The sequence below is a fragment of the Camelina sativa genome, chromosome 20 (assembly GCF_030686135.1).
Source record: "Camelina sativa cultivar CO46 ecotype springtype chromosome 20, ASM3068613v1".
Taxonomy (NCBI): domain Eukaryota; kingdom Viridiplantae; phylum Streptophyta; class Magnoliopsida; order Brassicales; family Brassicaceae; genus Camelina; species Camelina sativa.
In genome coordinates this window covers 9028135-9053911 of record NC_141899.1, presented here as the reverse complement: position 1 = coordinate 9053911, position 25777 = coordinate 9028135, and the positions used below count along the sequence as shown (strand labels likewise).

Sequence of the window (25777 nt, the reverse complement as noted above, 5' to 3'; positions counted from 1 at the left end):
TTTGATATTGGCAAATTACCATTTTCGCTGGAGGATAAAAAAAAAAACGGCAATATTCCATGTAAAGCACCAAAGGGAAATTTCCAAAAAGTAGAAGTCGGCCGCAGAATAGGCAAAAATGTCACAGGATCTCAAACAGGACAATATAAAAAAAAGGAAAAACAGGAAATGCTCCTAGGAGACGTTTTCGGGCAGTCCGGCCTGGAAAAGTCCGACATTAGAGCCGTGCGGATGTGGAACGGAGTCTGGAGCCGCATCCCCGGATCGAAGTAGTCCGAAGCCGAGCTGATCTGGAGACATGTCGAGATCGCCTTCCTCGAATTTTACGAGATCTAGCGCTTCCACTTCAGTCTGGGCGACCTCCCGCTTTTCCTTGATCTCGGCAACAAGATTGTCCGGGATGGATGCACCGTTCTTCAGCAGATAGTCCATAACCTGCCCGAATCCGTTCGCCTGGTTGAGAACATCTTCTTTCAGACGAGCCATCTCCTGGTCACGAAGATAGTCCTTTACCTTGTCAAGACGGCGCTGCGCTTTCTTCGTGGTGCCCTCGACCTTGGCTTGGCGATCTAGGCGAAGTCGTCTCGTCTCTGACTCGAATTTTGCCCCAAGATCGTCGAACTGCCTTTTCAGCTCGTTTTTCTCTTCTCCCAGAATTTGTTCCTGCGATTCGAGCTCGGCGACCCTGTTTTCCAGGTTCTTGATCCTCTCGTTCTTCGTCCTATCTGCTTCTCGGAGGTTCTCCAAACACTCCTTTATCTTCTCGAATTCGGCCTCTGCCGAGGTCATCGATTTGACACGCCTATCGTACATAAGAGTAAGCGATGACATATAGGCGGCGGTCTGCACTCCAAGACAAGATAGAATGAGAATCAAATTTTGCAGTTCAAAAAATAATAATAAAGGAGGCGATGAGATTCGAACCTGAAGGGCAGATTGGGCAGCCAGAACGTACTGGTCCCTGAATTCGAGCTTATCGACCGGCGGTAGCATGACCGATGATACCGTAAGTTGCCTGCACAACTCCGCAGCAGCTTCTTTGTTGCACACAAGAGGTGTTTCCCCAAAATAGTCGTAGCAAAATTGGTCAGTTCGACCAGCGGTGCGATGAACTCGGAAGCGGTTGTAGGATTCAAGGCCGGCTTCTTCCGCAGAGCGTTTCCGACCTGTTCCTTGAGCGGAGGCTTTTCCTTTACCCTTCTCTTTGTTTTTGTCCTTCTTGGACTTCTTCTTCTTTGAACCGCTATCTGGTTCAGTGGCAATCTGCACTTCGACGATCGGTTCAGTCGGTGGAGGAAGAGATGAGTCATTGGGAACCACGTTTTCATCTTCTTCGTCAGCAGCCGGGAGCTCATCCTCGTCCTCAATGTCGATGAATTCATTCTCCGTCTGCTCTGGCTCAGGGTTGACGGACGGTTCGTCGTTTCGATCCATGGATCGGAGCATCTCGGCCGCGACAATTGTGGTTGGCGGGACCTCGGAAGTTTGACCCAGTGAGCTTGCAAAACTGGCGAACTGCGTTCTTGCTTTACCCATTGTTGCTTCCACGCGGCGTCGTGAGATTTGAGTCCAGCTGCGGTCTGCTACACTGAGGAGAGCGTTCTTGATGCGTTCGAATCTGGAAGATAATCTCCGAGCTGAGTAAGGGCGAACTGTAAAACATATGAAAATACAAAATCAGGTCAGCACGATATTGTCCGATTTAACAGAATAAGGAGCGAGATGATACCCGGTGAATCGTTCCATACTCTTCGGCGACCGCATTTCGGATTTTCGAAAGAACGACCGTCAACTCGGACGAAGAAGTAGCGAGCTCTCAGCTTCTTGAAGTTACTGACTTTTTCCCCCGGAAGGAAGTTATGAGCTGGCTTCGCATTAACCATCCATAATTTGCTACCTTGGCTATTCTTGAAGTTTGTCAACTGCTCGAAGCATTCGACCTCAAGAAACACCCCAGCTTCGGCCGCGAATGTGAGGGCGGCGACGAAGTTGCAGATACTTCCTGGGGTGAGTTGACATATCGGAATCTTGCGGTGATGGGCGTATTGGGTAAGCAAATTAGGAAGAGGGAAGAATAACCGACATTGGGAAAAAAATCCCTCGTACAGGCAAATATACCCGAGAGGCGGACTCCACGGACGTTGGTGCTCTCCGGGAATAATAATGTGAACACCAGAATTGGACAGGCCACACGAATTCAACAGGTCGCCAACCGACTTAGTAGTACTGGTCGTTTCCTCGCCCCGATGTCACCTCGGTGGTCTCGAAGAGGTGAGAGGTCATTGATCATGACGTTATCATGCGCAAGTCGGACCCTTTCATCGCCCAGGTTGTCAGGTGGGAGATCGGAAATTGGCGTAGCATTTCCGTGATCTTCGCGATCATCTTCGTCAATCAAAGAGGGGATTGGGATCTCGTTGGATCTGCGCCTTGAGGAGCATTCGGCTTCTTCTGGTCTATTCGGCATATCGCCTCGGACCGACCTGACAACGTTCAGAGGTTCCCTGCTGGAGCCCTTGCGGATCAATGGTTCACTTGTGGTAGCCGATGAGGAAACCATGGTCGAGGTGAATAACAACGCAGATCGCCGAAGAGTGTAGAAAAATTGGCGAATAACAAAGTAATTAAAGGCGAAGAGAGTGAGAACGAAGTGATTACCTTATTGACGAAGCGGCGAAAAGTGAAAACATTCGGCGGATACTAAGTATTTATAGACGGGAGCGGGTGGCAACCCTACGCGGGGTCATAATTGCCTACCATAACCTACGCGACGCTTCAGCTTCCGAATTGACAGACGCGACGTATCGGACACATGTCACCCGACTAGAGGAGGGCGAAGCGGCGCGACGATTCAGGAGTGTTTAGATTCGGATCAAATCGAACATTCTCTCTTAAAGTCCGGTCATTCGAATTAACTTCTGAATGTACCAAACTGAGGGGGGACTAATTGGTGGTGCGGGAATTAGCACCCCCAACATACCGATCTAGACCCGTTAAAGGAACCGGTTATCTAAACCGAGAGCTCGACCTAGGTTTGGACTTTGTCTCTGAAGGCCCAGTAACACCAAGAAGCCCATGGACGAGGTGACAAACCGGCACTTCAACTCGCCCTGCGGCTGACCTAGCAAGAAAGGAAGGACTTTCCTAATCAGTTCGCCTGTAATTAGGAAAGTTAATATATTCAGTATATCCTCGAATATATTCAGTAGATCTTTGAATACCTATAAATAGAGGGCAATCCTCTCATTGTAAGATCATCGAATCATTAATACAAAACCCTAAATTCTTCTTGGTTCTTGAGCAAAACCTAACTTGTTTCTCAAGAGATTTCATTTCTTCTTTTCTTGCTTACTTTGATCTAAATCCTTCAAGAGATTGTTATTGAATTTGTTTCCCTTCTAAACAAATTCATTGTGAGAAACCTCAGTTTCTACACCATCTTCTGGTCGCCATACAACGTGTAAATTCCCGCAGCCGTTGGGAATTTCAGGCAAAGATGGTAGGTGGAAGGAACTGCTTGCATAGAGTAGATCCAAGGTGAACCCAAGATGGCGTTGTAGATTGGTGGGGCGTCTATGATAACGAACTTGGTCTTACGTGCTACGCCACCGGCTTGGACTTGTAGTTTCACGTCGCCCATCGATGTTTTGGCGACGCCGTCGTACCCGGTCAGCGTTCTCCCCCCTGGTTTGATTTGTTCTGGCGTGACGCCCATTTTCTCCAGTGTTTGCGAGAACAGGACGTTAACCGTGCTACCGGTATCCACTAAGACGCGTTCTACGTCAAATTCGCCCATTCTGACTTCCACCACTAGGGGGTCGTTATGAGGGTGGTGGATCCCCTTGGCGTCTTCCGCGGTGAACGCGATGGGGTTCGAGCTCAGCGCTTCGTCTTCGGAAATCGCTTGGACATTAAAGACCTGACGCGCTCGCTTTTTCAGGGCTCGTACAGAGTCCGGGCTTTCATCGGTCTGGCCGATGATCATAGATATACGACCCCGAGGTGCCGCTTGATCGCTCTGCTGTCCTTTTTGACGCTTGGACGGTGTCTGGGGGACTTCCACTGTCCCTGGTAGCAATGGATTGGTTGGCGCCCTTCTGACCTCGGCCGGGGTTGGATCGCCCAAACCTTCCTCCTCGACCTCTGCCACCGCGGCCGCCGCGAGAAGCTTTTGGTTGGTAGACAGCTTTGATTTCACCGGACAGGTACTTCTCGTATAAATAGTTGGACAGGTGCTTACACTCGGCTGTTGAATGGCCGCCGAACATATGAAAATCGCAGTACAGCTCCTCTTGTGCATCGGGAGAAGAGGTGTTCTGTCCTTCGTCCTCGGATATCGCGTTGACTACTCCGCGCTTGGGGTCCCTCTGGTCGTGATGCTTCCGAGGTTCCTGATAGGTATCCCGATTTTTTTCTTTGGCCACGGCCGGGTGAGGAGGAGGGAGCTTGTTAGCTCGCTTCTCCTCGTCTTCCTCCACATAAGCGAAGCGAGATCCTCGGTGAAGGGCTTCGTCCAGGTCAGTGGCTTCCCTGATATTGAGATCTACGTGCAGTCGGGATCCGGGAATGAGTCCTTTCTTGAAAGCAGCGATTGCGACGTCCTCAGCGACCGTTATGGTGGCGTATTTTTCCTTGAATCTGGTGAGGTACTTTCGCAGGGGTTCGTCGGGCTCTTGGACTACTTCCCATAGTTTGGCGCTGGAAGCGTTGCGTTCTATGAACACCCGATAATTTCGCAGGAAGGCTGTCGATAGTTGTTCGAAACAGTCGATAGTGCCCGGAGGGATATGGGAGAACCATATTAGAGTGTTCTCGATCAAACTGTCGACGAACAGTTGGCACTGGCCAGCGTCCTTCTGCTCCTCGGTAAACCTAGCTTTTGCGATAGTAGCCATGAACGAGGTCAAGTGCTGCATTGGATCCTTCGTTCCATCGTAAGTCGGAACCCTTATTTTTACGTTCGGGACATATGTTCTCAAGATGCGTTAGGTGAATGGAGATCGCTGCGTGGCCTCGAACATTCTGTCGATCTCAGGTGCCGAGCTTACAGCTCAGTGGAGGAGGGACCCCATAGCTTTGATCCTGAGGTCCATTTCCTCCAGCTCGGGGCAGGAAGGTGTGGCCGGATTTCTCTGGGAGGACTGCCCTAGTTGAGGCTGCGTCCCTGATGCTAGTACGGATGGTACGTGCTGGTTCAGGAATCGGAAAGTCGAAGACGACGGGTCGTTGAACAGGCGGCGGTTTAGAGGATCGTTCCTCCGAACCTCCTGTGACGGTGCCTCGTTCTATTGACGCGGCGGGGGTGCGCTGTGTCCCATCGCGTCCAGCCGTTGATTTGTTGCGGAGATAGGCTGGAAGAGGTCCCTGGATACCGTTCCGAACACGTGACGGAGGTCGTCCATTGTGACGAACTGGGATGGTTGGGCGACTTGCGCTGGCGACCTCAGTCCATCAACGGTTCCATTGACTGGTGGCACCTCGTCGGCCTCCTGATCCCCCTGGCGGGGTATCTCAACTTCCTCCACCCCGTCGGCAAGTGCCTCGGACTCATCTGCTGGGTTGGCCGAAGTTCGGCGAATACCCGTCCGCACGTAGACGCGCGTGGTGGGTGCGGCGGCAGGTGGATCCGCGGCGACGTCCTGAGAGTTGGTCTCTCGGCTTGTTGGGTCGTCTTGTCGTGGGGCAGTTGCGTTGGCACCGTTGTTGAGGGTTGAAGACATGGTGTTGGCTCTTGCTTTTGATGAGATCTAGAAGAGAAGTGTTTTGTAGAACTTAGGTACCCTCCTTCTAGCGCCAATTGTAGAAACTGAGGTTTCTCACAATGAATTTGTTTAGAAGGGAAACAAATTCAATAACAATCTCTTGAAGGATTTAGATCAAAGTAAGCAAGAAAAGAAGAAATGAAATCTCTTGAGAAACAAGTTAGGTTTTGCTCAAGAACCAAGAAGAATTTAGGGTTTTGTATTAATGATTCGATGATCTTACAATGAGAGGATTGCCCTCTATTTTTAGGTATTCAAAGATCTACTGAATATATTCGAGGATATACTGAATATATTAACTTTCCTAATTACAGGCGAACTGATTAGGAAAGTCCTTCCTTTCTTGCTAGGTCAGCCGCAGGGCGAGTTGAAGTGCCGGTTTGTCACCTCGTCCATGGGCTTCTCGGTGTTACTGGGCCTTCAGAGACAAAGTCCAAACCTAGGTCGAGCTCTCGGTTTAGATAACCGGTTCCTTTAACGGGTCTAGATCGGTATGTTGGGGGTGCTAATTCCCGCACCAACACTAGTGAATCTGAAAAGAAACCAAAAATTTTATAAGAACGAATATTTAATATAAAATCAATAAAAATTTATATTTGTCTATAACTCTATATTGCTTTTTGCCATGGAAATTTTACGTCTTAAGAGTTAAGAGTGAGAATAGTAGAGAGAAACCAAGATGTTGATACATTTGTATACGTATATACTGAGTATTCTAGCTTATAGATGATAAAAGAATATGTGTTTTTGTTACCTCGGGAGTGGAATGTAGATTTTTTTGGTCGAGACTGGTAACCCATTGTGGGAAGTCATCTTTAATCTTGAATTCGACATCTCTCATTGTAGAAGAACTGACTACGAGAACGAGAGTGGACAATGTTATGAAAGTTGTAACCGTTGTTTGAATCTCCATTGTACGTAAGAGAATAGAAAAATTTTATTGTTTTCTCTCTTTAAGTAAGTTTTCTCTCTCTAACGTCTCTTCCCCAACTTCGTTCGAAGCTACTCTTACTTGGCTAAAGAATCCTTGTCCGGACAAGAATGTGGCTTTGATTCTTCGTCTGGCCTATATATCAAGCAAGTCTACTCTATATGGAAAGAAAGAAACTCTCGGCTCCATAACGCCACCTCCAAGTCAATACCAGCGCTAATCCTCGAAGTCAAAAGCGTCATACGCCACTTGGATCCTCTATCTCGAGCTCAAAAAATTTCCTCCCCGGCGGATTCCTTCCTCGTTCTATGGTTTGGATTCCTTTCTCGTGTGTATGCATGTAACTCCTTTTTATTTACTTGTTGTAGGTGTATATCTTTTGGAGACACTTTATATAAAAGGGTTCCAAGTATGGGCGGAGCCAGTAAGGTGGGAGTGGGGTCAGCTGACCCCATTAAATTTTTTTCTTCTGGTATATTTTTACTTATAAATAACAAAATGACCCCTTAAATTTTATATTTTGACCCATTAAATTTAAAATTTTCATTTTGACTCCAAACAATTTTACATTTTGACTTTATTAAAACAAAATTTGGACTTTGATCCTCCAAAAAGTTTTTATTTTTACCCCATAAAAAATAAAATTTTATATTAACCTCTTAAATTTTACATTTTTATCTTATTAGAAAGAAAAAAAAAATTCTTTTGACCCTTCTAAACTTTTGGTCTGGCTCCGCCACTTCCACCCCTCTTTGCATAAATTTAATGAAAGTATGTGTTAAAAAAAAAAAAAAAGTTTGTTGAACATATCAGAATGAGAGAAAATCAAAAGTTAGAAATAATGAAATGTTATGAATTCATATCAAGCAGGGTTTGGTTGTTTATATAAGAAAACAAAATGAACATTAAATTTTATTATAATTACCACTTCGGATCGTTCACATGCATACACACGCTTTCTAGTTGAGCTTTCTATTTATTTTCACAAATTATCAATTAATGTTTCACCAACCTTTTAATTTTCGTTCGAAATTTTGCAGTCCCCCTCCATTTCGTTGCATGAAACAAAAACATCATTATCAAAAACATGTTTTTAGGGATACAAACGTTTTGTTTTCTTTCATAATTAGAATTGTTGTATACATAAACACTGCAAACTGGTCATTTAATTAATTAGGTCAATATCCTCTTGCATTATTTAGTTAATAATAGTAATAACTTTTTTTTTTTTTTTTTGTGCACCTATTAGTAATAACTTAACTGCATAAAAAACAATGCAGGTTTCGTAAAGGGGAATTGAAACCTACACATTCGATAAACTTTTAAAACATAAACCAAGTTCTGAATTTTTTTGAGACTTAAATCTTTTAGATTAAAAGTAAATTTCATGGGAATTTATATATCCGAAACTAAATTGATATACAATATTTTTGGTTACCTACACATGAAAATTTGTTAAGAAACAAATTAATGTTGATCAAAATAGCATATATAAAAATAAATAAATAAATAGCATATATAATACCATATGGAAGAACACTTACACGTACATCTTGCATGCATGCATGCATGAACGAAAAAAGAAATAAATGCAATACAATATATATATATATATATATATATAGATAACAAAATGTTTTTTGTTAATTAATAAGTACAATGTGTTACATATTATATGGTAAAATTCATGCAAGTGCGCAATACTACGTAATTCCAGATGGGAAAATATGGTTAATTATTTTTGGAGGTAATCTATTGGTTGTTAAAAGGTCAATTGTTTTGATGAGAGGAGCGTTAAGAGCCGAAGAAAGAGACAGATTATACCTATTCAAGGAGGAGCTTCTGATAAAAGTTTCTTCTTCAATTCAAATTTATTCGGAACAACTTTCACAAGTTTTACCTATTACTATTCATTGTTTTGTCTGCAATCAACCAATCACTCGTCTCTATCTGCAAATTGCAATAAACGTCAAGTCTTAGCCTACGTTATGTTTAGTTACAAATATGCTCTTATATCGTGTGAATCCTGATCTTTTTTGTTGTCAACTGTATGTTATATGAAGCAAGCAATTATAAAAAATATAAATATAATATAGATTAGAATTGTGGAATCAATCTTTTCTTTTGTAGATTACCCAGATATGTATTATATATACTATATTATAAGTATTTAATGTTAAGTGAATATGAACCATTGAAATGAGACAATGGTCACATGTGAGAGAGCTTGATTGATTTTATAATGATTGATGTTAACTCACATAAAGCTTTTCTCATCGTGTGATGCAATGTTACAAAATACAAACATAACACTGTTGTCTACAGATGCAGCTATTAATTTATGGTCCACAACACATAAACACAAGAATTAATAATTCTACTTATGAAGGTGTGTGTACTTTAAGTACGTAATAGGTTTGGACCGTTTGGTGATGTGTCAGATGTTGTAGTTAAGCATTTGTGTGGCTTATAACGTCAATATAATGACTTCTCTTTGTTTTAACTTGGTTTTCAAAAATAATTTTATCCAAGCGCATATTATTCCCAGCATAGAATTTTGATTCGGCCAGGAAAAGTTCCGGTTCGATCTGACGACCAGTTCATAGCTGATCACGAGACGTCGTGACTTGCACATTGCATGTGATAAACGTAATAACTTATCTGTGTTTTTCGACAAAAGACGTGCAAAGTAACCTTTTTTTTTTTTTAATCTTGTACAAACGTGTAAACTGTATGAGACCCCCCTCCCTCAGGCCTAAGTCACTATTCCTATCTATATGATGACATGTCACGGTTTGTTCATTTATTTTAAATAATTTCTTTTCAAATGATATTTTGTTTATTTATTTGTGTGCAATAAAGATATAATTACTAAGCTTGGACTAATTTCTTTTCAAATGACCTTTCAGAAAAAAAAAAGAGAGATTAGTCTAGTTTTGGCAGTCGAGATGATAACTCTGATCTCTTTAGTCTAGCTAGGTTCGGGTTTCTACCAAATCTATATTAAGATTATAACATTCACACTTACCCAACTCCTACGGAGTGTGGTTTAAGTACATGTCCTTGATCATCTTGCAATAAAGACCTTGGCATAATGGTATACAGTATACACCAACATCTCCAATGGTCAAAGTATAGCTGAATGTTTCCCCAAATCCATACCGAGCCCCGCAGCCTCGACACCGACTACCCGCACATCCTCATTCCCAACAAACCCAATGCGTTTGAGCCACTTCCCACACAAGCCACCAATACATCAGGTTTACCACTCCATAGTGGATTGGCTTACCTTCTTGTCTCTATCCCGATAACAGATTGGAAATTTCCTACTATTAACGGTCACGGATGCGGTCCTATGTGGTATCTAGGTCTCCGACCCAGTTTCGAATAGCTTCCGAAATCCGAACTTGCATCTTTGAACATTTCTTCCACTGATTTCACCATTTAGAGACCAATACATATTAAGTTCTGTATAAATAATTTTTTTTAGACATAAAACTCGATCATATGCATTATATATGTACTAATCCCAACGGGTTCCAAAGGTTCGCCCTAATTCTCTCTCGGGCACAATAATCGAGGCGCCGCTCTTCTCAACTTTCTCCGACGCCGGTAGAGCTCCGGCTCGCCGGCGTCGGGTTCTCTCAAGTTCCCTGCTCTTTTACTACTTCTGTCATCTTTTCTCTTTGTCTGTGTCGTTGTTTCTCTTCACCGGAGGTCTTTGGAGAGTCCAGATCTCAACCCCGGTTTCGCATCAGTCTCAATCAATTCCCATCGCCCCTCCGCTTCCGTCCTCCTCTCTCAGTGAGGCTGCTCATCTGAGTATCCAACTGACTGAACTCTTTCCTCAACCCCCCGAATGCCCTGGTTCTATTGGTGCTTATCTCTCGATCTGGAGTTCCCCACAGTCAACTTTAACATCTCACCTATCCGCGGATTTTTATCCTCCCTCCAAGTGTTTGATTTGGCGGCAGATGGACGGGAGCTCTGTGTTGACACTGGAGCCTTTGAAGATCTCTACAGAGAACATCATAACCCCGGCTTGCCCTGTTACAACTCTGTTAACTCTTTGGCCCAGGTTTGATCCCCATTCTTACTCCGGAACCCTGGTAGATAGTCTACTCTCACTAGATTATGTTTTATCCCTTCACTGGAACCTTCCCCGATCTGCCTATATTCGTATTACTTCAAGTCCAAACTGTTTAGTCCCGATGTTCACTGCTTGGTCAAGACGAGGCTCCCTCGATAGCAGAATATTGGACTCTTATAGTTTACTTGAAACCCTCTTGTGTTGAGTTCAGTGTGAGTCCAGGTTTGGTTATAACTCCACTCTCTCCCTCCCTATCCATCGCTTGGTGTGCTCAACGGTATCACTAGTCCGAAGACAACTTCTGATCCGTAAGTCATCATCTTTGGTAGAATGGCATGAGAGTTATTTGGAAACCGCTTTATATGGACCTCCCAGGGAGTATCTTTTCGAGGGGGACTACTTGGTGAAGCTTGGCATTATGATCCCACCGTTAAGAGGTTGGGGTTACCTTGTCTTCACCAGCTTCGTTTACCCACATCACCTGACCCCTGAAACCAATCAAGACCTATTTGGCATCTCTCTGGTCGCATCAATTATTTCTGCTTGGTCAAGACGAGTTCATCTCGGTAGCAGAACAGTGGTGTCTCCAAAGGTGCTTCTTAGAATACTTTATCGAGATAGAAACTTTGGGTATGTTGCTCTAATCCAGGACCAAACTGATTACAAGCTATGTGTGGATGTTATTTACCTCCATCTCAATGTGAGGGATGACCCACCTGCTTTGTTACGGCTTGTCACCTTTCAATTACGAATCCCGGTTTCATCTTCTCCACTCACCATGACTACTCGACAACCATCTCACCCCTCAGTCTCCTCCATGGAGCACATTTTTAAAAGCTCCTATGCGTCTTTCGTAAGAGCAAAGATTGACCAGCTGTTGGTCAGGGATTTCTTGAAGTTTGCCTTCAATCTTGAATCCTACAAGACTCCAAAAGATCTTTCACCCTTTGCAAACTCCTCAATAGTATGCATCTTGTTGGAAGACTCATGTAGTCTCTATCTTTACCTTTCTTGTATTATTTTGTTTCTAAGTTGTAAGAACATCCCTCTCTTGAGGCCTTGATTTTAATGAAAGTCTATGTTTGATCAAAAAAAAAAAAAAAAAAAAAAAAAAAAGACATAAAACTCATCTTTTTAGAAATCAAACAAAAACTAGGCGAAATTTTTGTTTGTTCACCGCGGCACGAAATCGAAATCATGAAGAAGCTGGAATAACTCAGAAAGAGAGTGGTGCCTAGCCGTTGAGAGTGTCTATTATCTTTGTAGAGGAACAGTATGATCTTGGACTGGCCCCCTTCGCATGACCTAGAAAGATCAAGGCGGGTGAGCTAGTACCTGTGATAGACGAATTAGTAGTGTTAGTGTAGATAATTTTCGTGAAATCTACAGAAACTTTTTACTTTTATTGCTAAATACCAACATTTTGTTTTTGCTAGATTTGTATTTTGTACTTCCTTTTTCTAATATTCCGGTAACTAGTTTGCTCAAACATTTTATCTCATGTTACTTGGTCTACTTAAATTTTGTAATATAATTAAGTATATTTTTAAATGGGGACTGGTCCCGTACATTCTACATCATACCTTTAAAACTGAGCAATTATTTAAACACAAAATGATAAAATATGTTTAACATATAACAAAGTAGATGTAGATCTTAAAAATGTTTTAATGCTTTTTTTTTTGGGAGAAATTAACAAAATTCATCCTGCAAAACCAGATCCGGTTAGGTTTGGTTATGAGTTGAAATAGTAACCGCAAGTTACCTGAGCACCAAGGATCAGTTTCATGGAAAGTACATTATAGGATTGTTTTTTTTTTTTTTGTCAACATATAGGATTGTTTCTCTATATATCGGTAGCTCCCACGAAAACGGTACACTTCAGTCCAAGGAGAGCTTTGCACATGCAGCCGCTGTGACGATTCCATGTTATCATGCTCCACTCATGGCCTGAGCGAGAGCATAACTGAATCAGGAACCGTACTATGACATAAGTTTTGAATAATTTTTACATCAGTTACAAACAGAGAAAAATTCGTTAAAATGATTGATTGATCATGTAAATTTATTATTCTGATCATGTAAAATGATTTATTTGGTTGATGCGAATATATGAAAAAGGTTGATAATAATAATATTACATTACTGCTACATTCTTTGCTTCTACTAACTTAAGCATCAAAATCAAACGATTTGATTCACTAAACAGGATCTATATCTTCCTCCTCCCACCAAAACACACAAAGTCCTAATTCTGATCTGTTCTTTGATCACTTTCTCAGATCCTTTGGAACAACATAAACAAACATACAAGATAACAAACATGTCATCGATCCACCACCGGAACCACCATTCCAACGATGATTAGCATTAGGAACCACATAACTCCCACCTCCACCAACACCTGATCCACCTCTTGCAGTGATAATGTTATCAAAAAGGTTAAAGATTAGACGGCCACCAAGACTTCATGTTCTTCAAGTAATGCCAAAAAAAACACCTACAGCAACGATAACACCACCAAAACTCCACTTAAATCCTTAGTTTCTATAACACAAGAAACTTCAGCAGCTTTCAGGCATGAATGCATTAGACATGACACCATTGAATTTCACTATTTCAGACATGAGAAGAAGATTGATCTTACATGGTCAAAGCCGAGTTCATCATCTCTGCCAACAAAGTTTCTTCCCACCCTCACGCATAATTTCATAAGCAAGCTTATACTTCTCCAGAGACGAAGTCCCAAACTCTATGTACTTAGAAGCAGCCTCTCTCAAACTCCAAACCATCAAGGCCTTAAGATCCTGAGCACTCACGCCTGATTCCATATCACGCACAAACCCAAACTCCGCGTTCTTGGTCCATCGGTGCAGTATATACCTTGACGGGAGCTCTCTTATGTCCAAAAGATTAAACACTTTCAAGATATGTCTACAGAGAAGTCCTTCGTGCTCAAACATCTGACAGCTGCAACTCGAATTAAGATTCGACGCACTGAAAGTCACAGCGTGTTTCTCACTCTCGTTCCCACATTTCCTCACCAGGAACCTACTGATTGCTCCTTCTTCGTATGTCTTTAAGCAGAGGTAATTGTAAGACTGTACGAGTTCGCTCTGGAAGATTCTGAACACTGTTAGCGTGTAGAGTCTTCTGCATTGTTCTTCCACTGGTTCTTTTGTCTGCAGAAACGGCTGCAAGTTGTAAGAATTGAAATCCTCTTTTCTTTCCTCTTCCCGTCTCTGCTCAAGTGCTTGTTCATATCGAGAAATGAACTCTCTGAGAGGCGTCAGAGCGTCAAGAGAAGCGCCAAAGAAGGACTCAGTAGTTCCATTTATTGGGATTCCAGCGAAGAAGCTTGCTCTAAGATACGCGGGAACCCAATTCTCACGCTGTTCATAGATCTCTCTGAGCCAAATGTCGTCTCTAAGACCGTATTTGTTGATGAGAGCACTCCAAACTGAGTCAAACTCAACCGTTGTCTGAGTCTGGTATATACATTTCTCGTATTCATACTTGAACTCACTTGGAAACGGTCTGAGATTTTCCTGCTCCTTTTCCCTAACTTGCCAAGCTGAGTACCGATGATGTGCACCGGGAAAGACTTGGACCAAAGCTTGCTGAATAGGCAAATCTTGATCAGCTACAATGGATCTTGGACGACGACCAGACATGGCGCGAAGCCATGTCTGAAACAACCACAAGAAAGCTTCTTTAGATTCGTCAGCAACCATGGCACAGCCAAGAAGCACAGGTTGCCTGTGATGGTTAAAACCAATGACAGTAGCAAACGGAACAGCATAGTTTCCTTTTCGGTATGAAGTATCGAAAACAACAGTATCACCAAACTGACTACAAGCGAATCTTGCTCTGCTATCCGCCCAAAAGATGCTCATACAGCTTCCATTACTGACATCCAACTCCACTGCGTAAAAGAATCCCATGTCCTCGGTTTGTCTAGACTGAAAATAATCGAGAAGCAACGGGTACCATTCTTTACCGATTCTGTTCTCTCGTGTTTTCTTGATGTGGTTGTTGTTGTTGCCGAAGTCGTTTAGTTCAATAAGATCAACAGAATCTAATCCTCCGGTTCCATCATCCGTTATCTTTTTCATACCGGAGTCATTCTTCTTCCCTGGTTCAAGGTCATGATTATGATCTTTATTGAGACGGTCAACGATCCAACCACCAGAGTCTTGTCTTTTGATCCTCATGTAAGCTCCACAACCCATTCTTGAAGGATGTTGAAACCCTTCTCTCGAACAAACAAACCTTCTCGATGTGATTGATCCATCGACTTTTGAACGGAACAGCTGACCAATCCGAACTCTAAACCCAACAACTTCCGCATACGCCTGATAAAACTGACACGCTTCATTAGCCGAACCAAACTCCAACCCTGCGTACGGCTCAGTACCAGTAACAGCCTTAGATTGCTGCATCTGATGATGATGATCGTCACTCACTTCTCCTCCTTCACCACCACCGCCGCCTTTAAAGCGTTTGAAACCACCACCAGGGCAAGACCGTGGTTCTCTATCAGACTCATCAACAACTTTCATCTTAGGTCTATGTGGATTAACCGTTACACCTAGCTTAGTAGGAGCAGGAGCTCTGGAAGGACGTGGAGTCGTTTCCTCAACCTGAGTCTCACCTCCAAGCTCATGGTTATGCTCTTTCTGTATCTGGTCAAGAACCCATTTCCCTGTATCCCTTCTCTGCACGCGAATAAACGCGGTGCATCCAGTTCTAGAATTCAGCTGAAAACCTTCTTTAGAACACACAAACCTCCTAGACGAAACCGTACCATCAGTTCTTGATCTATACAACTGACCAGTCCTAACCTTAAAACCCGTTCGAATAGCGTAAGCGTTGTAGTAGTCACGTGCTTCCTCTGCTGTATCGAATTCTAAACCAACGTAAGGTTCGACTCCTCCTGAGCCACCTTCTTCATCTTCACTTACACCGTTGTTGTGATGCAGAACCCGTACAGGGTATGCTTTAGCAACCATGTTGTTGTAACCGTTAAGCTCAGTATCTACACTGCAATTCACACAAAAAGAGTTAAATCAAAATCCGAAACCAATTCAACAGTAACAAAAACATTACCAATTCTAAATATACACTCATCTAATTGAAACCAACAGCAACACAAAGAACGAATACTATATACTAATAAAAGAAAGAGCAAAATCAGCCATAGCTTTCCCCCAAAATTACTTCTCCATTCTCGTCGAAGCGAACCAAAGACCAAACCAAATCGGTAACAGACGGAGATTGCGAGAGAGCTCCAAACTTTCAGCTGTTCGGCGGTTGGAACTCACAAAGATGCTTCATTTCACGACCTTCCACATTCTCTTTGCGCGGGAAATTGATTTGGTGGTAGGCACAGAATTTATTAGGGATTTCAGCGAAGACGATAGATAGATAGATAGATATAGAGAGAGAGCTAGAGATAGAGATAGAGATAGAGAGAGAGAGAAGATGAAGAAACAACAAAAAAAGCAATCTCCTTTTTTTAACTAAAGAGTAAAGACCAAATCTTATATTTGATGTCATAACAACATTATTGATGCTGTAATAAAAATTAATTATTTTATTACTCCAAAGTCCAAACCTTTGTTATCATCTTCTGGATGTGAGATAACGAAAGATCCAAATAAAAATTGGGGATCGATCAAGAAGAATCTAGGGTTTCGGTGAAAGGATTCGACTTTTCTTTTCTCCCGGAATAAAAAGTAAACCTTTTTGTGTGGCTCTACTTCGGAGCTTGAATTCGAGTCTGCCCACGAGTTTTTTTGAGTTACGCAATCAGAGAAAAATTAGCGGAGACGCCATGAGTAGAGGTCAGTCGTATTTGATCAGTCTCTTTAGAAACCGAACTCGACAGAACACTAATACCCAGTTACGGAGTCTAACTCTCGAGCCTCGTGATACTGAATCCAATCCCAATGAGGATAAATCAGCCGGAGGTGGTGGAACGACGTATACGGAGATGGCTAAAACTGTCTCTACGATCATGAGAGAGAGACAGAGATGGCAACAAACTCTGGTATCTGATTTCCCTTCGTTTAATTTCGCAGATCCTTTGTTTTTCCGGGAACTATTGAGATCTCAGAACAATGTTCTGTTTTCTTTATGGTTCTTTCGATGGTTGTGTTCCAACTATGACTACACACCTGATCTTGTTTCTTTAAATCTTCTCTTTGGTGCCCTTTTGGATGCAAAAGCCGTGAAAGCTGCTAAAAGTTTTCTCAATACCACTGGTTTTAGCCCTGAGCCCACGTTATTAGAGCAATACGTTAAGTGTCTTAGTGAAGATGGGTTGGTAGAGGAAGCTGTTGATGTGTATAATGCACTCAAAGAGACTGGGATTAGCCCTTCAGTTGTGACCAGCAATGCTGTTTTATTAGGTTGCTTGAAAGCGAGGAAACTCCATCTTTTTTGGGAACTTCACAAGGGAATGATGGAATCTGAGGTTGATCTTGAGAGGATCCGGTGTTTGATTCAAGCTTTGTGTGATGGTGGTGAGGTTTCAGAAGGCTATGAGCTTCTCAAGCAAGGTTTGAAACAAGGGCTTGATCCAGGACATGATGTGTATGCCAAGTTGATATCTGGCTTCTGTAAGATTGGGAACTATGCTTGTATGTCGGAAATTCTTCATACCATGATTGCGTGGAACCATTTCCCGAATCTTTATACATACAATGAGGTTATAAAAGGGTTGTGTAAGAATAAGAAGCATGTTGAGGCTTTTTGTATATTCAAGAGTTTGAAAGAGAAAGGCTATGCTCCTGACAGAGTCGTGTATACTACAATGATCCATGGATTATGTGAGAAGGGATGGTTAGGGAGCGCAAGGAAGCTGTGGTTTGAGATGATAAAAAAAGGGATGCAACCAAACGAGTTAACTTACAATGTGATGATACATGGGCACTTGAAAAGAGGCGAGTTTGTGCTTGCTGGAGAATTCTACAGTGAGATGCTCAGAAAGGGCTATAAAGAGACAACGGTAAGCTGCAATACGGTGATCAGTGGTTTCTGCTCACATGGTAAATCAGACGAGGCATTTGAGTTTTTCAAGAAAATGTCTGAAACAGGGGTTGCACCAGACGCAATCACGTATAACGCTTTGATTCAAGGATTTTGCAAGGAAAATAAGGTTGAGAAAGGCATGAAAGTATATAAGGAGCTTAAGGCCTTAGGTTTGAAGCCTTCTGTTGTGACATATGCTGCACTCGTGAGAAATCTGAAGATGTCTGATTCCGTAGAAACTTCTTTAAATTTTTAGAGATTGTCTGAGAAACTAATTTTGTTGAAAGTGTTGTGCGACTCTAGAACTGTATCGTTAGATTGATTAATCAACAAAAATGATGAATTTCATTTTTTTGCAGATCTGTAATTTTTTTGGACCTCGTTTAGGAAATGAAACAAAAAGGTTTCATTGAATGATCTGTCTATTGGATGAGTCTATCTATCCATTTCAAAGATAACATACAAAAGCACAATCTTCATAGAAGGCTAAATGTTATGGTCTTTCTATATGGGACAAGTCATAAATCTGAACAACTCAGCGGTAACAAAGAGAATCAAAAGGTACATTACTACACTCATTAGAGAAAAAAAAAAGCAGGTTCATGTTTAGACAAGCAGTAATGAAACTTGGACACACAGAGTAGTTAACTAGAAACTTCATTTGCAGGACTCGGAATCACCATATGGAACAGAGAGAAGTGATGAGGCAAAAGAATATTTAAAGTTTGAGGTTTTGCAGGCTAGACATCTTTTGGATCTCCTCGATGATCAGCTCCTTTTCCTCTTCGAATTGATCATCTTCGGAACCTAAGCAAGATTTCAATTAATGGAATGAGTCTAATTTGGAGGGTAATATTTATAAATACTGCTATCAGGTAGTTTGAATCATACCTTTACCAGGGGACAAATTGTGAAGAAGTTCGAGTAATTTCTCATGGTTTCTTGCCAAAATGATCTTCACTTCTTGTGGCTTATTAGGATTCGCAACAAAGATCTGTAAGCGCACAAATAGATGCGGTTAAAAGGCTTCAAATTCTGATAATAACTTCTCCTCAGAGACCTATTAACAGTTGTTACCAAATCAACTGCCCATTTTTAACAAAGAGATACGTTACCTTAAATATATGGAAGGCTGATATTTGAATATTCTTGCTCGAGTCCTACTCAGATGAACATGTTTAGTTCATATGCAATTTACTTATTTGACAAAGTAACCGCCAAATAGGAAAGATGAAACCATAATAAACCGCTTACCTTCAAAAGTGTCATTATGACTTTAAGATAACGAACTTCTAAGATAAATTTCTTCATTATGTGTGAATTTGGAGTCTCCAAAAGGAAATCTGAGAGAAGCTGCACCAACCACGAAACTCCCATAGTTAACAACACTATTCAAGAGGTCATATATATACGAATATAGCACCAACATAAGAATTGTAGCGAAGAGAACCTTCAGTGATTGCCTTCTCGTCACATAATTTGAAGATGTCAAAAGCCTTTCATAAACATCAAAGAACTGAAATAACCATAAATAACCCGTCAGCTAAAGGTTATAGGACCTTCTCAAGTTTTTATAACCAAGAGATACTTCTCATGTCATCCAAACATAAAAAAGATGATGAATCAAACCTCACTGTAATGAGAGGTGAGAAACTCGGAGACAACAGAGTCATGTTTTGTGAGAAGATCCTGCGAGAGAGGTAAAGAAGTAATGTATATATAGACAAAACTCCGAAACAAGTCCAAGTCAACAATGTAGTTAAAAAAATCACCTTGAATGTTGAAAATGCATCAGAAGCAACATCAAAGTTAGGCAACTCCACAAATTTGAAGAATAATTCAAAGCAGGCAGACTCTAAAATATACCTGAAAAGGCACTACAAGAATTTAACAGCGTGAAAAAAATAAAAATCTCGACCATCGCGTGTCAGTGAAATCATTTAAACAGGTTTGTAACCACATTGAAAAGTCAAAGCTAGATATGGGATCTGTCTTACTTAGCAAGACTTGGGAATTTAATGCATTCCCTAAGCATACTTCCACAATGCAGAGCAATCTCCTTGTTGTCATAGCTGCTCATAAACGGTGACTTATAAGTATTGGCTCATAAGGTAGGAGTAAAAATTTCAGCTACGTAACAATAAAAAATAAAATCTTTACCATACAACCAAAGAGTCGAGCAACTCGAAATGATCTTCAAAGTACTGCACAAAGCAATAAGTCTCGCCGACTTTTTGCTTCAACAAGATAGACCAGCAATGCAGTAAATCTTTTCTTGCCTGCAAACATAACTCAACTCAGCGGGTTCGTTCGTAAACGGGATGGTATTAAAGAGACAAAAAAGGGAAACAAATTGAAAAATCTGACTTACTTCCCATCCCAAAATGTGTAGCTTATGAATAACAAGAGAGATAACATCTTCTTTGCAAAACTCTAATGCTAACTGTACAGCTTGATCAGCAGCATTTGCTTCAGCCTCACCATCTCCAGAAAGCATTCCTCTCAGAGAAGAAAAATTCTTCTCAACTTCTTCCAGAGCCTAACAACAAAAATAAAGATAAGCTAAACCATACATACACTTCTGCATTCCACACCAATAAGCAAATTAAGTTTTCCCAAAATCCCATATAACCAAAACGCAAATAAATTCAGCTACAAGGAGATGATCAATCACACCAAAACAGTAGTTAAGGCATAAAGGTACAAACTTTAAATAGAGAATTGAGGAGTTAACGCAAAAAGGTAGAAACTTTAAAATAGAGAATAAAGAGAGAGAGAGAGAGAGAGAGAGAGAGAAGAACCTTCTCGAGGGATTTAACTTCGACGACGGTCTTGGTGTCGAGAGCGATAAGACTGTCTCTGATGGCCTTAACGACCTCTTGAGGCGTTTTAGGCCTTGAGGGCTTGAAGAAAGAGAAGGACATTGAGATCAGATTCGGATTCTGCCGCGTATTGATTCAGACGGAATCGTGGATCGTAAACTCATTCAATAGAAAAAGGGCAAAAACACTCTGCTTCCTAGTTCCTCCTCTTCGCCTCGGTTCAATTCAAGCAGATCGTCAAATCAATCATCATCATTAAGCACATCTCTTTTATTTTTTTCTAATTATGTGACAAAAAAAAATCTGACAACTTTTTAACCAGTTTACTAACAACTTTTATAGTTCCAAACTTCTTTATCTTTTGTCTAATAATTTTTTTAGTCCACTAATTAGCAAGGATTATTGATAATATATGTTATCCTCTTGTAATCTTTAGGATCATATATAATTCCATTTTGTGGCATTCCTTCTGTTATTGTTTTAATAATCTGGTCATTAAACCCAAAAAAAAAATAAACATATAAAGAAAAAAATCGTGTTTTAATAGCACAATTTTTTTTTTTCCATGTGTCACCACATTGGATTAACAATCTAGTTCTGTTTTTAATATATATACATACATCAGATATATACTGTACTTGTTTTAGAATTTTAGTTTAACTTCTTTTTTTGAACAGCGAATTTAACTTAACTTTATGGTAGTATTTATTTTTTTTGTTAAAAGGTTTCTTTATGGTAGTATTTATACGGTACATTATTCGTTAGATTTTTGTTTTAGGATTTTAGTTTAATATATGTATAAAGTATATATATCAAATAATTTTAACATATCATCTCCAAAGTTCCAAAAATAGAATTCTGCTTCAAAATTAGACCCTAACTAGGTAACAACCCGCACATAGTACGGTATAAAATAATTATTAAATATTTTTACTGTAATTTTTATCTATTATATTTATCGGTACTATATATCTATAAAAAAAATTTGTATAATAATTATAATTTAATCCGTGAGAATTATTATAATATCAATCTTATATTATTATATCATATGAACAAAGAGTTCTTAAAATTCATTTTAAAGATTTTATGAAAATATAATTAAAGGATATAATTAGGTTAGAAAGAAAATATAAGAATTTAATTTTGGGAAAAATACAATAGTAAATAAATGTAAATATTATTAAAAGCTGGTGACAAATAAAGGAAATAGTGTTCAGAGCTCTGTGATGCTGACACCTCAGTTTTTTTGCTAAAATGTTCTTCTATTAATATATAGGAGATTAAATTCTAAGTGGAGGATATTGATTTGAGATTTAAATAAAGTTTTAAAGACTTTAAATGTTATGTAGAATCAGTTGTTATTACATCAAGATTTTGTTACTTTGTTAAAATTTACATTTATTAGTTTGTGATTTGTAAAAAAATCATATAAAATCTTAACAAATTCGGGTTATTGGATTCAGATTTTTATAAAGTCAAAAAAAATTTTGTGTTATTCAACCAAAACAAAAGAATCTATGGTTGTTAATGAATTTAATTATTATGTTATTAGTTCATGATTTTATGCACTTCTTTATAAAATAAAGTCATGGAAAGTATCACAAAAATACAGAGATTGTTAGTAGCATTTTACAAGATTTTAGAAAACTACACAACAAAACTATATAATACTCTCTAGCAATTCTTAAAAATCGTTCACTTATTCACTTTTGATGATTTTGTTGAAGCCTTTAAAATTCTTTATAAATCTACATATAATAGCAATCTGAATAAATGTCACCAAAAGTTGTGTCTTTTCAATCGTATCTTTTGGATAATTTTCCAAAAAAATCTGTAGAAAATTAAATTATATATTTTACGAAAAGTTGTGATTGTTCATTATAACGGTTTTTTTGTAAAGTTGCAACTATTCATTGTAGAGTTGTGTTTATTCAAATATTCGTATCTTTTGAAATCTATATATATTTGTTTGCTTGAACTGTTTTAATTTTTTGTCATGATTACATCTTTCTAAATTATTCTCTAGAATTCATTATTTTAAAAGTAAAGAAACTTCTCTAATTCTTGATTAAACAAAATATTTTTGGAATGATGAATCAAATTTACAACTTTTAGTTAATTTTAAATATAAAAATTTAATGAAAATACCTAGAGTTTTTTTCCAAAAGTTAGATGAATTATATAGTGAGTTTTTGGATTTGACTTTTCAATATGGTAATAAAGATGTCTTATATGAGTTATATGAGTTATTAGGTATAATAAAGTGCAGACACAACAGCTGCAATTTTTCGTAGTACATTTTCGTAAAAAAATGTTTTTATTTGTTTTTCTTTTAATTCAAACGGTTGTATCTGTTCATTGTAGAGTTGTGTCTTTTCACTATATTTTATTTATGTTTTTTTCATCACAACTTTTTGTTCTACTAATAGGTATATCTATTTAAATAGTCATGTCTTTTGAACTCTTTTTGTATTTGTTTCTTCATCAGTAACTAACAAGTTTGTTGAAACAAATTTTCCATTTTATGTTTAACCTAAATAATTGAATATTAATATCTAATATTCAACGTTACTCTATAATCTAACTAAAATTTTAGAAATGATGATAGCAATAGAGAAATTTAATACAACTTAATATAGAATTTACAGTTGCGTTTAATTATCGTAACTTTTCGTTAGAAAAATATTTAAATATTTAAAAATAAAAATAAAAATCTGAATAAATGCGAACAGCAGTTGCAAATTTTGTAGTACTTTTCTGTAAAACAAATTGTTTTTATTTGTTATTTTGTAAAATCAAACAGTTGTATCTGTTCATTGTAGAGTTGTGTCTTTTCACTATATTTTATTCCATTTTTTCATCACAAGTTTTCGTTATAATAGGTGTGTCTATTTAAATAGTCATGTCTTTTGAACCTTTATATATTTGTCTTGTCATCAATAAGTAACAAATCATTGTTCGTTGAAACAAATTTTCTGTTTTATGTTGAATCCAAATAATTTGAATACTAATATATAATATTCAACGTTATAGCAATATAGAAATTTAAGAAAAAGAAATTTAAGAAAAATTAATATAGAATTTACAATTGTGTATATTTATTGTAATTTTTGTTAGAAACTATTTTAATATTTAAAGTTTAATTTATTTTGTTTTTAAAAGTTGTGTATTTTAATTTTAATTTTTCGTTGATACAGTTTCAATCATTATTAAATATATTTTTAATTATTATTTAATAAAAAATTACATTTACTCATTACAACCATTAGTTCAATATTCTCAGTTAGGATCACTTTGTCGTAATGATTTTTTTTAATTGTAGCTCTTTACAATAATTCTTTATAAAATTTCTTATATTTATAATAATTTAAACAATGTTTTTTGCAAAGTTGCGTCTACTTTACATAATACTAGGTGCTTCCCCACGCAACGCGTGGGTTGTGGTGTAGTTGGCACTTTCTTGTTTTTTTTTCTTGGTCTTTTTCGTTTTCTCTTTTGTATTATTTCGTTTTAATTAGGCATATACGGGCTTTGCCGTCACTTTTATTTATACACTATATGTTTATACCATTTCGTTCAGATGTGTATAATTGTGGCGTTTACTTTTTATGAATTATGAAGATGTTGTTTCTTGCTTTTGAGGATCCAATTTTATCATTGACTGATATTGTTTCCAATACATTTATTGTATTATAGATTTTCTAATTAACTGCTTATGTAAACCCTTCATACGTTGATGTTGCAATAATAAGTTATTTTTTCAAAATATCTTCCGTGTAAGTGATTATGTTTGTATGCCCATGTTTTGGTCTAATATCAATAAGATCGTTTCTGTTTTTCTTTAGTTGGCTTTGAAACCAATATTGAGTTAAGCAAATAATGGGTCGAATTATGGTGTTAATAAGTAATATAAATTCTTATGTATATATATTGTATATATGTGACTATAAATTTAGCTAACTAAAAGATTATGTAATATTTAAATACAATCTTGAACATATATATATATATATATATTTTTATTTGTGGGAGGAATGTATGAAATTATTGGATAGAAGTTATTTTTGAGTTAAATGACTTTTAATGTCTTTAAAGTGAGTTAAATATTAATAAATTTTTATATGTGTCTTGACTTTTTTAAAAAGAAATACCAAGTGTTTCCTTCCAAATTTGAAGTGATATAGTATTTTAGTTTTCTTATATGATTTTATGAACTTCAATGTAAAAGTTTTTCAAAGTAATAAGTACACTCACTGATTGAATTATAAAATTTGGAGAAATGTTTATTTCGTTTAATCATCTGCTCTTTTAAATAAATTAAATAAGTATGTTGTTATTCCTACAAATAGGACAATATATATTATAGTTTAACCATGGAGTTAAACAATGGAAATGGAACTTGTGATTGCAAGACAAAATGTTTATATGTTACACATTGATCGTTTAAAAATGAATAGGAATATCTAATTCTCAAATAAAGTTGATTGTTTTGTTAAAACCAACATATGTGAATTTAAATTTAACTATACAAATTTAAAAAATAAATATGAATAGATTAGAAAGGCAAGAAATATAAAAGAAATATTTTTTTTATATAAATAAAATAAAAATTGAAAACAATGTTAAATATATATAATACTTTCTACATTAAAATATAGAATCAAACTCTTACAAGTTACAACACATATGAGATATAACAACATTTGATATTGGTAGGAGAGGAAGAGAGAATGTTTACTATAAGATGGTAATCCAAATTAGATAATGGAGATGAATATTTAAAAAATAGAACAATGTAATATCTATATATATATATAATACTTTCTAAATTAAAATATAGAATCAAACTCTTACAACACATATGAGATATAACAACATTTGATATTGGTGGGAGAGGAATAGAGAATGATTACTTATAAGATAATAATCCAAATTAGATAAAGGAGATAAATCTTTTAAAATAAGAACAATGTAAAATATATATCATGTAGTCTCTAAAATTAAAATTTAGCATTAACAATTTACAATGATATTTCATTTTTTTTACAAGCCATACAACAAAAATAAGAAATCAAAAATAACAAAAAAAAAAAGAAAAATGATTTGAGGTATTGTAGAAGAGAATGAGAGAATG

The 25777-nt window shown here is 38.1% G+C and overlaps 5 protein-coding genes and 1 pseudogene across 8 annotated transcripts; 1 reads left to right on the top strand and 5 right to left on the bottom strand.

Annotated features, from left to right (window-relative positions):
• Positions 1 to 174: 174 nt before the first annotated feature.
• On the bottom strand, positions 175 to 2560 carry LOC147918640 (meiosis-specific protein ASY2-like). The gene is made up of 4 exons (XM_087503619.1): positions 2218 to 2560; positions 1730 to 2002; positions 925 to 1652; positions 175 to 843 (listed from the first exon to the last, which is right to left on the bottom strand). The coding sequence occupies exons 1-4, from the start codon at positions 2558 to 2560 to the stop codon at positions 175 to 177; spliced, it is 2013 nt and encodes a 670-aa protein (XP_087359745.1).
• Positions 2561 to 3430: 870 nt separating this feature from the next.
• On the bottom strand, positions 3431 to 4895 carry LOC147918639 (uncharacterized). The gene is made up of 2 exons (XM_087503618.1): positions 4285 to 4895; positions 3431 to 4208 (listed from the first exon to the last, which is right to left on the bottom strand). Exons 1-2 carry the CDS (start codon positions 4893 to 4895, stop codon positions 3431 to 3433), a joined length of 1389 nt encoding a protein of 462 aa, XP_087359744.1.
• A 1350-nt stretch (positions 4896 to 6245) lies between these two features.
• LOC147918638 (tryptophan synthase beta chain 1-like) lies at positions 6246 to 13388 on the bottom strand (annotated as a pseudogene).
• Positions 12848 to 17042, bottom strand: LOC104770236 (protein FAR1-RELATED SEQUENCE 12). 3 transcript variants are annotated; one of them, XM_010494635.3, is made up of 3 exons: positions 16401 to 17042; positions 13431 to 15826; positions 12848 to 13283 (listed from the first exon to the last, which is right to left on the bottom strand). In XM_010494635.3, the coding sequence occupies exon 2, from the start codon at positions 15793 to 15795 to the stop codon at positions 13450 to 13452; it is 2346 nt and encodes a 781-aa protein (XP_010492937.2). In that variant the 5' UTR covers positions 15796 to 15826; positions 16401 to 17042; the 3' UTR covers positions 12848 to 13283; positions 13431 to 13449. The 3 variants fall into 3 exon arrangements, with proteins under 3 accessions (XP_010492937.2, XP_010492935.2, XP_010492936.2); XM_010494633.3 differs by having other exon boundaries at positions 16004 to 16416; XM_010494634.3 differs by lacking the exon at positions 16401 to 17042 and adding an exon at positions 16004 to 16301 and having other exon boundaries at positions 13431 to 15821.
• Positions 16411 to 18232, top strand: LOC104770235 (pentatricopeptide repeat-containing protein At5g18950). 2 transcript variants are annotated; one of them, XM_019242323.2, is made up of 2 exons: positions 16411 to 16835; positions 17014 to 18232. In XM_019242323.2, exons 1-2 carry the CDS (start codon positions 16820 to 16822, stop codon positions 18072 to 18074), a joined length of 1077 nt encoding a protein of 358 aa, XP_019097868.1. In that variant the 5' UTR covers positions 16411 to 16819; the 3' UTR covers positions 18075 to 18232. The 2 variants fall into 2 exon arrangements, with proteins under 2 accessions (XP_019097868.1, XP_010492934.1); XM_010494632.3 differs by having other exon boundaries at positions 16620 to 18232.
• A 41-nt stretch (positions 18233 to 18273) lies between these two features.
• LOC104770234 (putative MO25-like protein At5g47540) lies at positions 18274 to 21222 on the bottom strand. The gene is made up of 11 exons (XM_010494631.3): positions 20620 to 21222; positions 20190 to 20357; positions 19979 to 20097; positions 19816 to 19890; positions 19591 to 19684; positions 19448 to 19507; positions 19269 to 19334; positions 19073 to 19171; positions 18934 to 18978; positions 18710 to 18812; positions 18274 to 18625 (listed from the first exon to the last, which is right to left on the bottom strand). The coding sequence occupies exons 1-11, from the start codon at positions 20740 to 20742 to the stop codon at positions 18537 to 18539; spliced, it is 1041 nt and encodes a 346-aa protein (XP_010492933.2). The 5' UTR covers positions 20743 to 21222; the 3' UTR covers positions 18274 to 18536.
• Between the last annotated feature and the right edge of the window lie 4555 nt (positions 21223 to 25777).

Coding starts and splice junctions, on each gene's coding strand:
- LOC147918639 (XM_087503618.1), bottom strand. CDS start 4,895: ATGGCTACTATCGCAAAAGCTAGGTTTACCGAGGAGCAGAAGGACGCT. Junction 4,209..4,284: donor CCCGATGCACAAGAGGAGCT/GTACTGCGATTT, acceptor TTATACGAGAAG/TACCTGTCCGGTGAAATCAA.
- LOC147918640 (XM_087503619.1), bottom strand. CDS start 2,560: ATGGTTTCCTCATCGGCTACCACAAGTGAACCATTGATCCGCAAGGGC. Junction 2,003..2,217: donor GAAACGACCAGTACTACTAA/GTCGGTTGGCGA, acceptor AACTCACCCCAG/GAAGTATCTGCAACTTCGTC. Junction 1,653..1,729: donor AGTATGGAACGATTCACCGG/GTATCATCTCGC, acceptor TATGTTTTACAG/TTCGCCCTTACTCAGCTCGG.
- LOC104770234 (XM_010494631.3), bottom strand. CDS start 20,742: ATGTCCTTCTCTTTCTTCAAGCCCTCAAGGCCTAAAACGCCTCAAGAG. Junction 19,508..19,590: donor ATGCATTTTCAACATTCAAG/GTGATTTTTTTA, acceptor CCTCTCTCGCAG/GATCTTCTCACAAAACATGA. Junction 19,335..19,447: donor TCACCTCTCATTACAGTGAG/GTTTGATTCATC, acceptor TGGTTATTTCAG/TTCTTTGATGTTTATGAAAG.
- LOC104770235 (XM_010494632.3), top strand. CDS start 16,620: ATGAGTAGAGGTCAGTCGTATTTGATCAGTCTCTTTAGAAACCGAACT.